This window comes from Hoplias malabaricus, chromosome 2, assembly GCF_029633855.1.
Source record: "Hoplias malabaricus isolate fHopMal1 chromosome 2, fHopMal1.hap1, whole genome shotgun sequence".
Classification (NCBI taxonomy): Eukaryota; Metazoa; Chordata; class Actinopteri; order Characiformes; family Erythrinidae; genus Hoplias; species Hoplias malabaricus.
In genome coordinates this window covers 63,346,128-63,362,524 of record NC_089801.1, presented here as the reverse complement: position 1 = coordinate 63,362,524, position 16,397 = coordinate 63,346,128, and the positions used below count along the sequence as shown (strand labels likewise).

The following is a 16,397-nucleotide window of genomic DNA, read 5'->3' as shown; positions in this document are numbered from 1 at the left end:
ATTACAGACAGACTAGCTAGCATGCTGGCTCTATAGCTATAGCTGGTCAATACATTCGTGTACACTTTTATAAAAATAATATGGCTATTTTTGCTGGTTTAAGTTCACCAAAGGCACACGCGCATGGAATATCCCCAAATTGTTGCTGTTTGAGAAAAACCTTGTATCTCCAAAATGGTAATTAAAACATTTTAATGGAAGTCACTGACTTTTTTTTTTTTTGAGATTGTGTAAAAATTTCATAATCAATGTAAAAACAGCTGATATTTTATGTCAAAAGTAAAAAAAAAAAAAAAAAAAGTAGATGCAGTGTTTACATCAAACAGCAACAAAATGCATCTTCATAAAACTTTCGTTTGCACAGGAGCCTTTTGTCAAACTGATGCAACTTTGTCAAAGTGATAGCTACTTTAGCATTCAGTGTTTAATACCAAGATTTGGATGAACATGGTCTGTCCATCAGGAAATAATACAGCAGTCTGTAATTCACAAATACGACTTTTTGTAAATAAATGCATTCCCTAAGAAAATTAACCTTTATAATTACAGCTAAGGAAAGTCATCAGAGTTTGCATTTTATTTAAAAATGGTTGTATACAACAAAGAGTTGCATATTCTGTTTAAATTAATTAATTAATCTTGTACAGCAATATCCCAAATTAATTAAATAATACAGTTCCCAAAACTGACTACAAATGTGTCACACTGATTTCACACACCCTTCAGCACCAGCACTGAACCATGGGATTATTAGGTTGAACATTTTATGCTTTAAAAGATACACAGCTCAACAAAGTAACCTGCTTTAAACTGCAGGCAGTTTACCTGCTGTTGTGCTCATGTGGTAACAAAACACCTTTAACAAACAATAACAAAACATTATCAAATATTTCCCAAAGTCAAAATGAATGGCGTTTCAAAACAGTTTTCTTCCCTAGACAAGCTCATGTACTACACTGCGTTCATAAGAGTATGTAGATGGTTTGTCACCCAGCCCTGTTTCACAGCACTAATAAATTAGTAAAGGATTACTTTAGGAACATTAACATCTACTTAATTACTGTTAGAATTGTTTATAAAACTTTCCAATACTTATCTATTAAAATGTCTTCATATAAAAATCATACAGCTCAATGGTTACTGCAGATCAGAATCTTTTTGGTTTGTTGAAAATGAAGGCCACAGTGCATCGGTATGAGAGTGTAGTCCTCCTCTGATAGGTCCATTTCTTGTTTACGTCTTTTTTTTATTTTTTATTAAAGATTCTACCTCAAATTCAAGCTTCATTACTGACTTCAGTGTAATTTTAGTGTTTATATGTTAACTCAGAGCGCACTCTGTAGGTACAAGAACCAAGTAAATATATCTGTGATTAATTATGATTTTGAGTCTGGGAACAGGAAATGGACCAGGAATTGGACAGAAATGAAATACATTAACTGTAGTTTAAATAACTACATCGCTTCGTACCATAGTGGACTGCACACTAAAATTAGTGTTATTGGATAAAAGATGATTATTTAAGAGGAGACATGAGCCTAAATAAAAAAAAAACACCCAAAACAAAGAAACAAACAAAAAAAAAAATCTCACAAATCTGTACTCGTGTGTGTAGTGTTTCAAAACGGTCCGGCTGAAGAACATCTGTGGCATCACCTGGAGAAATGATAGAAAGAGCATTGTCCTGTGAGTAATTGACACAGTCATTCACAGACACAAGGGATACTGGATCTGAAAGTGTATACTTATTTTTATTTAGTTTATAGTCATTTTTTTATTTTTATTTGACAATAATGAAGAAAAAGAGAGGCACTGTCTGGAAGTAGGCAATCTTAATTTACATACAGATTACAGCATCAGTGAATGTAAACACTACCATTTACCATTTGTTTAAACTCAAGATGAGAAGGGCTCTGTCGCCCCCCTCTGGCACAAAAAAGAAACTATTCTAGATTCACAGGCTGTCAATGTGAAGAATCCAGTATTTAAAACCAAAAAGTACATTATTATCAATAATATCACGATTTATCTAAGTTTAAATGTGTTAATCACTCCAGCTTAAAGCCTGTTCTAAGGGATAAAGGGAGATTGGGAAATAGTAAAAATGGGATTTAAACCCCAAAAAATACTGGAACTATTGGAAAAATCTGGATCTTGATGTGAAACACAGGAACAACAAAACAGGCTGTTTCAAGCTTAGCAGTGCAGTTTTTATAGTTCAGGAAACCAACAGGTGTGTGTGTGTGTGTGTGTGTGGTGGTGGTGGGGGGGGAATATGGGGGGTAAAAGATATGAATTCAGAGGAGTGAGTTAAGATGTTTATGTAGTTCATATACACGCCAAAATAAATTCCCAGAGCTAAAGTAATCCTAGGCACTCTGAAGGAGATTCATAAAATTGAAGTGTGTTTACCTCTAGAGCAGTCCACATGACTTGGGTGGACGGAAAGGGTTGTCCCCAGATGGGACGCCCATCAGCAGTGGGTCTTTCTGAGCATTTTGCATGCAGAAGTTCTTCAGGTCTGTGGCTGCTTGAGACACCTGGCAACAATGGGGTTAAAATCAATAAAACATATTTAATTACAAAAACACGCAGCCCCAATATTAATCTCAGCTTAATTACATCAAATCAGCAAACATACAGACACCTGCTCATCAAAACCTTTTCCAGCTTCTACTCTACAAAAAGACTACAACTGGTGATGGAACATTTCTTATAAGGTTTGCCTATTATGGTGGTGTGTTAGTGTGTTTTGCTGGTACGAATGAATTAGACGCGTCTAGAGCTGGATAACGGCAAAAATTTATATCGCAATATATTTCTTTATTTTGGTTTAGACGGTATAATTCTGATATCGATTTAGAAAGCCACAGAAAAACTGCCAAAAACTGAAAGGAACATGAAGTCACAATCAAACAACACTTTCTGGGCTTTGTCAATAGAGTATTAATATTTTTAAAGTAAATTTTAAGTTGTGTGCGCTGATCTAAGGACAGCGCCCTGTAATGACAGTCAGACAGTGGCTGATGTTGTTATTGAAACATTTTAGATTGCAATATATATTCATATTGATTATTGTCCAGCCCTAGACACAGCAGTTGTAGATGTAAAGTCAGAGACAGTAGCTCATCTGTTGCAGCACAGCGTGTGTTGGTCGTCCTCTAGTCCTTCATCAGTTGACACAGGACGCTGGTGGACTATTCTCAGTCCAGCAGTGACACTGAGGGGTTTAAAAACTGTAGAAACACTGCTGTGTCTGAGCCACTCATGCCAGTGCAACACACCTCCACTATGTCAGTGTCACTGCAGCACTGAGAATAATCCACCACCACATCACACCTGCTCTGAGGGGGTCCCGACCGTTTAAAGAACAGGGTGAAATGTGGGTAGTAAATTACACAGAGCACCAGGTGAACTATAGACTATAATGTGCTCCTGTATGGTCAGAGCTGAGAGAATGGACAATGAGTGTATTTATTCTGACCAGGCTGTATGCAGTAGTATTTTTGAGGACTTCTTAGGTTTTTTTTAATCAACTGTGGTCATTAGACTGTAAACTTAAAGATTAAAGGGCACAAAACAGGTCAAATTAGAGAATCTGGGCCTATTATAGATTTTATATTTAGCAGTTTTCACACTTTTTTTCAAATTATGTAGCTATAAGAGCAAAAACAAGTCTTCGAGGGATGGAAATATAATGTAAAGGGTTTACACAATTCCTCAAGGAAACACAGAACATATGTTAAATAAGTTAAAACCACTTTGTTAGTTTACAATGAGTAAGTTTCTAGAAAAAGTCTAGTAACAGTTAGCCGGCTAGCAGGCTACTCAGCTCCACAGCTTTGCGTTAGCTCGACGCTAGCTCCTAAAACTCGCAGAATAAAGTTAAAACTGCTTTTTAACGTAATGTTTGGTGTCTTACGGGAATCCTGCGGACGCTGGCCTCCACTCGGAGCTGTTTGACGGCTCTGTGAGCGACGCTGAGGTTGGTGTTGGAGTTGTTGTTGGACATGATGCAGTTTTTCACAGAAACTCAACTCAAATGTTTCTGTTGGAGAAGGAAGTTTCCGCATTGGGTGTGTTCAAGTTTTTATCCACACTCCCTACTCCCTACTTCATATGCCTTACTTACTAGCCTCAACTTCATACACACTACTCCCTACTTCTACTTTATACACTCTTACTGCTCCATATTCTGTATTATGTAGTCCCTACGCCCTATCCTCTTGTTCATACACCATTCAACCCAACTCAAACAACATATTCCCTTCTCTCCACACATCCTAATCATACAACATACCCTCTACTATCTCTCTTTACTTCACACACACTCATAGATTCTGTACACACTACTTCATATTTACTTCTCCCTGTACTAACTCACAAACACACAAAAGGCAAAGTGTCACCATTTGAAAATACTTGTTGATATTAATAATAACTGCATTATGTGTCCAAACATTTGTAGACACTGAACAATGCTTTAAAATATTTAGGGCAAGAGTCTTGACACAGTCCATAAATAGATTTGGGGATTTAACCCTGACACATAGTGCACTTCGTAGGGAACAGGGAGTTTACTCATATCCTCTTGATGCTATATTTCCAATGACTTTGAAAGTTTAAAAAAGGTTAAATAATTAAGTTTGGAAGAAGTTGTCAGAGTCATAAATGTTTCACCACTTTATTCAAAGAATTCATAGGTTCAGATATATTCTGAAGAAAATTAATGGAACATAAAAGTATCAGCAGGCTGTGGAGTGATGGAGCTTCACTGAGAAACATGTGGGTGTTAGAGTGGTGTCAGTGATCCAGAACTGATGATTCCACATTAGCACCTGACCTCACTTATGTTTCTGTGGATGAATATAAACAAATGCTCACGTATTAAATCTTTCCCTGAAACATGAGGCTGCTGCTGCTGTTGTAAAGGAAACCCTCAAACTTGAAATTGTGAAGAAAGCCTTAAATAAATCTCATGCTTTCAATGCTGTATTTGGAAAAGAGGATGCGAGCTGCGAGGTTCAATTAGTGCAAAGACAGCTGTGTTTAAGCTACATTTATGGGTGCTTTAAAGGCTCAAAATTAGTAAATGGAAAGAAAAAAGAAACCAACTGTGGTGTTAAAATTGATCACATCAACCACATTAATAAGTTTAAATTACTTTAACGTATTTTTAAAATAATAAGTAAGAAGATGACTAATATAAAGACTGCTGTCCAACACACAATCTTTAGCCATTGATTAGTCTGCTCTAATTCTCTCTGAAGATTTATATTCTTGTATTGCTCGTCTCTTATCTTAGAAGCCATCTCATTCGTCTTCCTGTGTTCAACGTTCTGGACCACCTCTTTGGTGTGTGTAAACCCAATGTTGTTATACAATATTTGATCGATCTTTTTAAGCAAATCAGTAACTTGGGATTGGTTCTTTTTGTCGTAGTTGTTGAAGACGTGATATCTGCCACCACAGGTGTTGACAAGTTTCTGAAGCTCAGCACTGTTACTGATGAAGTCCTTCGCTGGTTTTCTCTCCAGCAGATCTCCACCAGTGAAGAGTATCATGGTGAACTGCAGAGCTGCTACTCCGAAACTATCGTGAATCCATTTAACAGCATTCATCTCCTCCTGAGTGAATCGTCCAAGTCTGATCACCAGCAGGAACACATGAGGGCCAGGAACTACCATGGAGAGGCAATCAGATGGATTGTGGGCCGTTTGGTCTGATGCCAGCCATGTGTCCATTACCCCAGGAGTGTCAATTATGGTGATGTTCTGTCCAAAAACCACTTTGTTCCTCCTCTCACAGTGTGCTGTCACCGAAGCCGGAGACGCCTCCACTCTGAAAGCATCCTCACCCAGGATGGTGTTTCCAGTTGCACTCTTCCCAGCTCCAGTTTTACCCACCAGCATCACTCTCAGCTCATGGGGGTTCACTTCAGGCCCTTAACAGAAAGATTCAGAAAAGAAAAGATTCAGGTTCAGACATTACATCATCTCTGAAACCACAGATCTGATCTAGATTTACACTTTTAAGAGTACATCTTTCTATGAACTGCCATTAGTGACCACTATAACGCTGCTGTAACCATGGCAACATGAACAGCTCCATCAGTGCAGGACTTTAAAAAGTGTTTTTTTCATTAAAATCATGAATGCCACCTTTAAGAAGGCTACAGATCAGGTAAAAATGAGGAAAATGGAGAAAAGAAAAAATAATTTTAAATATTCATACACAGCTGTGAAGCTGAAAAGCAACGACAGACAAATTAATTTTACCACAATTTTCAACACTGAAATTTTTTAAAATTGTACATAGAGACAGGTTAAACATGCAGAACTCAGAAAGGGCAGTCCTGGTATAAAGAGATAAGAAGCCGGGTCTCAAATGCATGTCAGAGTATTTGATAACTTATTGTTTAATATCAGATCTGTGTTTACCTTTGAAAAGAAAACGGAAGATGATACAAGCCACAACCACTGTCAGCAAAGAGAACGTCCAAATGAGAACTATGTTTTTTTTCTGCCAGAAACGGAAAAATTGTTTAGTCAAGAAACATGTTAATGAAGTTAACTTGAAAGAGTTATCTGTCAGAAAAAAAGATGCATTACAGTCAATTACATAAAATATCAGTTAAAAAAAATAAGAATTTCCTCCACTCAACAGGTTAATTGATAAAAGTCTTATAATTTATACTGTGCTCTTCTGAGTAAATAGTTCATAAGTTTGCAAGTCAATAAACTTTTACACAGAAGATTAAAGTTTGTCTTGCTATACTCTTTAAAATGGAAACAGGGATACTATACATTACAGTACATTAAAACATTTTTCAACTGTATTCACTGTGTTTAGTACAGAATACAGCACACAACACTTTGTAAACTTGCAAAAGCTTGTCCGAAATGTGTGGTCCCTGTAACAGTTGCTAAGCAATGAATGTGTCAGTATTTAACAATGTGTCAATACTCACTTCAAGTGCTTTACTTTTATAATCTGCCTTTTCTTCCAATCTGTTAATCTTATCTTTCATGTCAGCCATTTTCTGTTCCATCTCCCTCCTCTTCCGTTCCTCTTCTTTGATCCTGTTTAATGCCCTTGTCTTCTCCCTCTCACTGGTCATCTGGAGAAACACATTTGAGTTGTGTGTTCTGTTATGGGATTTTTATTTTATTTTTGTGTAATACAAAAGACTTTGATTTTGAAGTGAAATTAATTTAATTTTCCTACATGTACACAATATGTTTTTGCCTGTAGCAATGCCCCAGTGTTTTGTTTGTTTTTAAAACATATTTTGGTTTTACTATATTTACAAGAGTTGCTTAACAATGATTTGAAAATCAGAATTTAAGGGGTGAAAATGAAGGGTTTAAAGAGTGGCAGTGCTCACTTGAACTGCTTTTTTGTTTTCATCTGCTTCTTTTTGCAGTCTGTTAATCGTATCTTTCAGGTTCGCTATTTCTTCTTCCATCTTCTTCCTCTTGTCTTCCTCCTCTGTTCTGATCTGTTGAATCTTCTGGAGGAAATCATTTGTAAATTCTGTCTTGTTCTGAGCTTCTTTGTTCTTTTGGCTGTTGAAAGTCACAAAGGAAGTAAAGACCTGTCAGGATACATCTCACATACAAATGTGAAATCGAGTGCAAGTGTACGAGTTACAGAAGTCCAGGATTGTCACAAAAATAAATGCATCGTATTCTCAAGGTCGTAAGTTGAATTTGAAAACTTTTGAGATTCTTTTTTTAAATGACTCACAAATATTTTTTAAGCATCATATTTAACACACACCCTCACAGAAGCTTCTCAGTGCAAAAGAGGTCATAGAAAATGGTATGGTCAAATGCTTATAAGGACTATGGTGTAAAACTGAAGAATGGGTTTGTAACGGTAAGAGAGGAAGTCTATTTGAGGTTTGGCTTACCTGATTATGTCATTATTCTGTAAGGATTCACTGTTTGCTGTTGAGTTACTGTCATCTTTTTTCATTTGATCCGTCCTCTTCTTTTTCTTATCCATTGAGGGAATGTAATGAGCTCCGCGACTGTATGTTATAATAATACATAAATTAATAAAGACATAAGTTTAGTAAGTGTTTAAATTACATTTAAGGTTAGATCACAGTTATGGAAAGTATTGAAAACTGTTACTTTCCCTTTAAGAATATTTCTATTTAAATAACTTAAAGGAGCACTAGGTAAGATTTGGGTTTGTGCTCCTGGGGCTCCCCACAGTGTAATTCATTTTTACAGCACTGTACAGAACTCAATGAGGAGGGAAGTGGTGTCCTACCCTCCTCTATAAGTTACAAAGTGCAGATTCTGTAGTGCTGAGCCCAGAGTAACAACAGCAGAAGCTCTCTTCTCCCTGTTACAGCTCAGTGAAGTATATTGATCATTTTGAAGATGTAATTTTAAGCTAAAAATATGACATAGTATTCCTTTAAATATATTTTATTTTTTGTAATAACACGGGTCAGAAACAGACATCAAACAAACACAGGTCAGCGACAAACAGACAACAAACAGAGTAACAAGGGGAAAAAACTGTAATATTAATTTAAAAAGTATTTTATATTTACATCTAAGCTGCATGGACATTGGACAGTTGCCTTTGCCTGAGCGGTCAGAACTGCAAAGATTCAAACCCCCTCAACTTTGCCAACCACAAAGAAACCATCTCATCTTTTCTCACCCTGCTGCAAGGGGGTTCACCCACTCATTAATCCCTATGTAAAACTAATGGGTTTTAATACGTTTGGAGCGTTTGCATTTAACATGTACCACACATCTCTCTATTATAGAAATATATAGTTCCTTTTTGGGAATATTTCGTCTGTTCTTTGATGCTTTAGTGTTTTTCAGCTGATGTTAAGGGGTTTAAGATTTTCATTCATTCACACCTATGAACACTTTTGAGTCACCAATCCACCTACCAATGTGTGTCTTTTGGAGCGTGAGAGGAAACCGGAGCACACGGAGGAACCTGGAGGAAACCCACACGGACACAAGAAGAACAAACCAAACTCCTCACAGACAGTCACCTGGAGTGGGACTTGAACCCACAACCTCCAGGTCGCTGGAGCTGTGTGACTGCGACACTACCTGCTGCACCACCATGTCACCCTTTAATATTTTACAATGAGTAAAAAAGAAAACTGGAATAGACCGTAGTGTTTTACCTGTCTGAGTTGGGCTCTTTTTTAAAATTTTCTGGATAATCCATGGATGCACTGTTTGTCTCCAGATCTTCTTCGGACATACTGCTGAAACAAACAAAAAAAAAAAAAAAAAAAAAAGAATTAAAAAACATGTTTAGATATTTTATTTCACTGAATATTCTGTGTCCTGTCCAGCAAGTGTGTACCCTGTAATTTCCCTCCAAACCCACCACGACACTCATCAGGATGAAGGAGCTAGAGAAGATATAATGGATAAATATTGTGTATAATTTATTTGAGATGTTTTAGTTTGGGTCTATCTCTTAACTGAAGGGTTGTGACACAAAAAAGTGAATGTGTGTGTGTGTGTGTGTGTGAGAGAGAGAGAGAAAGAGAGAGAGACAGGGCAGATTAGGGCTGTCAATTACTACAGTAATAACTTTAATAGTTAACTGCATTTGTTTTAACTGTCCTGCTGAAAACAGACACATGGTCCTTGTCTGTAGCACTGTTAGGAATGACACATCCAAATGAAGACCAGGACCCACACTGTCCCTGAGCATCGCCCTCCCTCTGCTGACTTATTTCCTACCCATAGAGCAGCTTAGTCCTTCTTCCCCAGGTGAGCCATGCACATATACGGTCATTCACATGATGTAAAAGAAGTGTGGTTCGTCAGATGAAGCCACCTTATTCCATTTCTCCATAGTCCAGTTTGGATGCTCACATGCTCAGTGTTTTTCATGGTGTACAGGGTCAGCGTGGACAGTCTGACTGCACTGCCCGGTGTGTTCTAACTCTTGTGTGTGCTACAGTGGCTCTTCTGTGGGATCAGACCATAAGGGATAGCCTTCGTACCCTCACACATTAATGAGCTTTGGAAACACATGACACTGTTCATTATTTCTCCTTCTTTAAACCACTTTTCACAAGTAATACCACTGCATTCTGAGAAAACCCCACAGGATCAAATGGCTCCTTAGGCTTGTCTGCTTCTGCTTCATACGTCAAATTCAAGAACTGACTCTTCCCCTCCTGATATATCCCACTCACCAACAGGTGCCAAAGTAAGGAGCGAACCCATGTTATAAACTTAAACTATTAGTTTTTTTATTCTTGTGGCTGAGAGAAGGGCAATGAAATATGGAGAGAGAATAGTCTCAGAATAGTTTACAAATGTGGAAATGTTAATGCACAAATTAAACACAAGTCACGAATATGTTTCACTGTTTACAAATGAATACATCACATTCTTGTGATGTTTGGTTTTCATAGATATATCATATTTTTTTTCAAATATAAATACATTTGTTTAAATTTACATTGCAAATATCTGTAAAGTCACTGTCTCGAATTTAAAATGTATTTGTAAATTGTTGAATCGGCGTTTGTGGATCTAGTCACTCGCGTGTTTTCCGTGACGTATATTTGTTTATTTCCTCTCGCGGGTTTTTGAATTTTGAGACTTTACTTCGCGTTTCACCCGATCCACATGTGGTCTGTAGGCGAACGAGCCACCGCTGGGTGGCACTGTTGTTTTAGGACGTGTGGGGCCACCTTAAATGGAGACGCATTTGAGCAACATTTAATGTGGAAGTTCGAACAAAATGCCGCCCAAGCCGCTGAATTCACTTTCATATCACAGACCGTCAGGAGCGGGGGGGTCACTGGGGAACACTTTGGGAGGTTCCCTTAATTTAACGACGTTAAAGTCCAGCGAAAAAGTGAAACATATTTGTAACTTTTGTTTAGTTTGTGGATTAACCTTTACGCATTTGTAAAGTATTTTGAGACTAATCTCTCTCCACAATAAAACGCTTATCACTTGTTACTAGGGCAAGCTTTAAGTGGACTTTGTCCACTTAGAGAACGTCCTACATTTAAATTCAGTGATATATCAGTTTAAAGTAAAAATAAACTACAATCACAGAAGCACACAATAAACACCATTCAACGTACAAACACGAGTGCATTTCTGATTTACAGACAGAGATACCTGAACATGGTGGTCAGAGAGTCGTCTTTGGTCTTATCTCAGCTGTTTGAGCTCTGGAGTGACCTCGGTTCAGGGTGATCATGTATAGACACCATAAACTCTTCTCTGCTGTGATTGGGAGACTTAATTTTTAAAGCAACACTGGGTAGTATTTTTACCTTATAATTACAGCTTCAAAATCACTGAGATGATTAACTGACCTTTATTTGAGAGAATCAATTCTTTGCTACAGAAACTGCACTATGTAACGTTCAGAGGAGGGTAGTAAACATTTGTTAACCTTAGGGAAATGTGTTTGCAGATGTCCAAACCCTTCTGTTTGTGCTCATTTGTGTCGGTTTGTGTTTCAGTACCATCTCCCACAAAGGTTTCCAAACCCAAGACTGTGGGGGATTATTGCAGTCAGAGCCACGGCTGATTTGCAAATGATTTCCCACATAATCCACTGTAACTCGTCTGTCCAACAGAATCAGTTCATGTGGCGCTCAATATCATCATCAGTCGTGGATGTGGACGGACGTCTGGCTCCTTCTTCAGTGTGTGACCTTCCTTGACCTTCTGTATCCATTCATACACACTTGTTTGAGTTTAAATACTTTCTCTACATTCTGCACCTGACACACCCTCTGACCATAAAATACCAATCACTGCAAGCTGCTCTTCTTTCCTGCATTCCTCTAAAGTTTCTTTGGCAGTTAATGATCCTCTCAGCTATCCTTACCAACTACGGTTACTCATGGAGCCTAGCTCATGATTACCCAAACCACCCACTGCATCAGTAGCTCTTCACATGTAAAGAGGAATTCCACAAATATTTCATAGCTTGAGTCTTAAAGGAAGTGTCTATGATTCTGGGGAACTGCTGTGTTCTCTGTTTTTTTTTTTTTACATTAATTTCTCTGCTTCTATTTAGATTGAACGGTGTGTTTGTTGTTAGTACGTGTAACTTGTCTGTAAGTTATTATTCACTGTTGGAATTTCCAAAGAAACTCATTTGTAATTAGAATTATTTAGTTTTGTAGCACTTTCATTCTGTGTTTACTTTCATGCTGCTTCTCTTGAATTTAGAGTCAGTTTCACCTTAAGTGATGTAACTGAAGATGTAACAAAATAAGTAAATATTACTGACTTACGGAGCAGGAAAAGAGCAATATCCTCATCTCAGTTTGTGGTTTTCAACATTTGGAAGTCTTTAAAAACCTCAAGAAGCTGTTTTACTGCTGTGAGCAGAAAGTGACACTCCGGTAAAGTTGGTTTCATATTCGCATATTCAGATTTCTTTCTTCAATAGCTCTCAAACGGTGCATGCAAATGACTTAATACTTGCAAAGTATTGTTTTTGGGATCCAAGACAAGCAACTACAACTCAGTTTATGTCAGAAATGTTTGCCATTTAAAAAACACGAAATATATTGTTTTCTATGGGCTGCCGCCATCTCCGCGAGAGCTAAGGGACCGTTTACAAACTACACTACACAGTAAAAACGAAGGTGACGAACCTCACACATGATGTATGCTACATCTCCTACCTTGATAAATTTAACCCTTACTGGCCCGTGGTGATACATTTTTCATTACAAATTTCAATAGATTTTGAAACTTTGATGATATTGTTTTTAAACAAATTGTATGTGATCAAGTGCCACCCACATGACGTACGACACCTGTTATTTTGGTAAATTTAACCCTTACTGGCCCGTGGTGATACATTTTTCATTACAAATTTCAATAAATTTTGAACCTTTGATGATATTGTTTCAAAACAAGTTGTATTTGATCAAGTGCCACCCACATGACGTACTACACCTGTTATTTTGGCAAATTTAACCCTTACTGGCCCGTGGTGATACATTTTTCATTATACATTTCAATAGATTTTGAACCTTTGATGATATTGTTTCAAAACAAGTTTTATTTGATCAAGTGCCACCCACATGACGTACTACACCTGTTATTTTGGCAAATTTAACCCTTACTGGCCCGTGGTGATACATTTTTCATTATACATTTCAATAGCTTTTGAACCTTTTATGATATTGTTTCAAAACAAGTTGTATTTGATAAAATGCCACCCACATGACATACTACACCTGTTATTTTGGTAAATTTAACCCTTACTGGCCCGTGGTGATACATTTTTCATTACAAATTTCAATAGCTTTTGAACCTTTTATGATATTGTTTCAAAACAAATTTTATTTGATCAAGTGCCACCCACATGACATACTACACCTCTTATTTTGCCAAATTTAACTATTTCTGGCCCGTGGTGATGGGTTTTTGAAAATAAATTTCAATAGATTTTGAACCTTTGATGATATGGTTTCTAAACAAATTGTATTTGATCAAGTGCAACCCACATGACGTACTACACCTCTTATTTTGGTAAATTTAACCCTTACTGGCCCGTGGTGATACATTTTTCATTATAAATTTCAATAGCTTTTGAACCTTTTATAATAATGTTTTCAAAACAAGTTGTATTTGATAAAGTGCCACCCACATGACGTACTACACCTGTTATTTTGGTAAATTTAACCCTTACTGGCCCGTGGTGATACATTTTTCATTGCAAATTTCAATAGCTTTTGAACCTTTTATAATAATGTTTCAAAACAAGTTGTATTTGATAAAGTGCCACCCACATGACGTACTACACCTGTTATTTTGGTAAATTTAACCCTTACTGGCCCGTGGTGATACATTTTTCATTATACATTTCAATAGCTTTTGAACCTTTGATGATATCTTTTCAAAACAAGTTGTATTTGATCAAGTGCCACCCACATGACGTACTACACCTCTTATTTTGGTAAATTTAACCCTTACTGGCCCGTGGTGATACATTTTTCATTATAAATTTCAATAGCTTTTGAACCTTTGATGATATCTTTTCAAAACAAGTTGTATTTGATAAAGTGCCACCCACATGACGTACTACACCTGTTATTTTGGTAAATTTAACCCTTACTGGCCCGTGGTGATACATTTTTCATTACAAATTTCAATAGCTTTTGAACCTTTTATAATATTGTTTCAAAACAAGTTGTATTTGATAAAGTGCCACCCACATGACGTACTACACCTCTTATTTTGGTCAATTTAACCATTGCTGGGCAGTGGTGATGGGTTTTTGAAAATAAATTTCAATAGCTTTTTAACCTTTTATGATATTGTTTCTAAACAAGTTTTATTTGAACAAGTGCCACCCACATGACATACTACACCTCTTATTTTGGTCAATTGAACAATTAATGGCCCATGATGATGCATTTTTGAGAATATATTTCAATAGCTTTTGAATGTTTATTGAAATTGCTCAGAAAGAACATGTAGCTGTTTGAATGAAGTAATGGTGGGGTAGGCCATTGTGGCCATGTGGGTGGCACTTTATCAAATACAACTTGTTTTGAAACATTATTATAAAAGGTTCAAAAGCTATTGAAATTTGTAATGAAAAATGTATCACCACGGGCCAGTAAGGGTTAAATTTAAAGAGGAGAATAAAAGGAGGCAGAGCACACTGTAAAACAGTAACTGTAGAACTACACAGTGTTGTGTAAACAATCACTGGTTGCTGTGAAATAAATAACAGCGGACAAGCTCCAATGTCAGACAGTGAGTGAGAGGACATGCTGAAGTATGTATTATTCTCTGCCACACGCTGAAATAAGAAAGGGAAGTGGTTGGGATTCGTTTCTGATCTCTGTGCCCCATGTCTTTCATAACGTGGCACCTTCAGCATTTTATAATGGATAATGGTAGAAATGAGAGACAGACTCACCTGCTCCTCACCTGATTATCTGCAGATTTTACGGTCGACTTTAGCGTTCTTTAAAGCTAAAACAAGAAGGACAGCTCACGTGACTGCCTGCTGAAATTTACTTTAACTTTCAGTTTCGTTTTTCCTCAACACTTCTTATAATTTTACGCACAGTCAGTTTGTGGGTTATGCAAGCACACCACAAACACCAGGTTTCGATGTGGGGCGGGGCCAGATCAGACACTCAGTCCATGTGATTTTCATTGTGTGTGCAGAGTTTAGACAAATGGTTAGGGAATGAATATCCAGTGTCTCCACATTCCCTACATAGTGAACTATTTATGTCTAAAACTGATTGTAGAGGGGGTATAGAGGGAGGAGAAGGGAGAGAAACAACACTCATACCGAATAGTAGGGCATTTGAGATCCTTTCAGACTCCCACACAGTGCTTTGGAGTCTGATCCTGCTGGAACAAGATCCAGCAACTCTCACATTTGGAGAACACTCTTTCTAGAACCAATTTATGTGGATCAGGCACTTATGCATTTTTGCAGAGAAAAATATTGTCTCCAAAATCCCCAGCCTCGGTCGGTCCATAAAACACAACTGTGACATATTGCAGATGTGTCACGCTCCATGTGAATAGGTGAATTTAACAATTTGGACAATTAAAATCTAATCAATAAAACTACATACACTTTTTTATTAATATGAATTACAGACAGTTTCAGTAAAACAGCAAAGTGATCCCAGCCCTATTTCATTTGAAATAAATGCTCAGTTCCAACTGTTAGGCGGTGGAGCAGTGGAACTGTGTTCTCAGAAGCAGTGGATTTGGAGTGGTGTTTTTGACCTAGAACTTGTAGCATCTTAAAAAAAAATTGACAAATAAGGATTTATAGATATACACTGACCATGTATTTTAGAGAAACCCATAAAATATGTCAGTGCTGCAATAATGCAAAACAGCCTGAACAACAAAGACATAAAGTGGAAGCCGAGAACATTTACAACACTGGAAAGAAACATGAGCTTTCCTAATTTTGCACAATAATATTTAACATAATTTTATTTAGGGCAGCACAGCAGTGCAGCAGGTAGACACCAGAGGTGACCCACGACACACCTGGAAGGCTCAACAGTGAAATCTGGCATCCCAGACGCTCCTCCCTCCAAGTGAGGTTTACAGGACCACCATTCCCGTAACCATCTGTGGTGACTTAGCCTCACTGGCACTGTTAATGCATGTTCAGCACCACCAGTTCCATGTGAACTTTACATGTTAAATCACCAAAAACCACAATTAGACACACAGCACCCCACTCACCTGCTCTGTCCTCCATGTACCTAAAACACACCTCAGCCATTCCACATTTACAGTGTATTTCCCTAGCTGCTCTCTGTTCTCCTTATCCACAACCACTGACATTTCTGATAACTCCTTCACAACTGACCATAGTTTTCGGCTTCTGATGCCGAACTGCAC

General features: G+C 37.5%; 2 protein-coding genes across 5 annotated transcripts; both read right to left on the bottom strand.

Moving 5' to 3' along the window:
- Positions 1–72: 72 nt before the first annotated feature.
- si:ch211-286b5.5 (uncharacterized protein LOC100003596 homolog) lies at positions 73–4,065 on the bottom strand. The gene is made up of 3 exons (XM_066660694.1): positions 3,923–4,065; positions 2,413–2,540; positions 73–1,656 (listed from the first exon to the last, which is right to left on the bottom strand). Exons 1-2 carry the CDS (start codon positions 4,010–4,012, stop codon positions 2,415–2,417), a joined length of 216 nt encoding a protein of 71 aa, XP_066516791.1. The 5' UTR covers positions 4,013–4,065; the 3' UTR covers positions 73–1,656; positions 2,413–2,414.
- A 618-nt stretch (positions 4,066–4,683) lies between these two features.
- On the bottom strand, positions 4,684–15,043 carry LOC136686747 (GTPase IMAP family member 5-like). 4 transcript variants are annotated; one of them, XM_066660692.1, is made up of 7 exons: positions 14,932–15,043; positions 9,173–9,253; positions 7,916–8,035; positions 7,388–7,568; positions 6,971–7,120; positions 6,441–6,522; positions 4,684–5,944 (listed from the first exon to the last, which is right to left on the bottom strand). In XM_066660692.1, the coding sequence occupies exons 2-7, from the start codon at positions 9,250–9,252 to the stop codon at positions 5,166–5,168; spliced, it is 1,392 nt and encodes a 463-aa protein (XP_066516789.1). In that variant the 5' UTR covers position 9,253; positions 14,932–15,043; the 3' UTR covers positions 4,684–5,165. The 4 variants fall into 4 exon arrangements, with proteins under 4 accessions (XP_066516789.1, XP_066516788.1, XP_066516790.1 ...); XM_066660691.1 differs by having other exon boundaries at positions 9,173–9,256; positions 14,932–14,994; XM_066660693.1 differs by lacking the exon at positions 14,932–15,043 and adding an exon at positions 12,281–12,380 and having other exon boundaries at positions 9,173–9,256.
- Between the last annotated feature and the right edge of the window lie 1,354 nt (positions 15,044–16,397).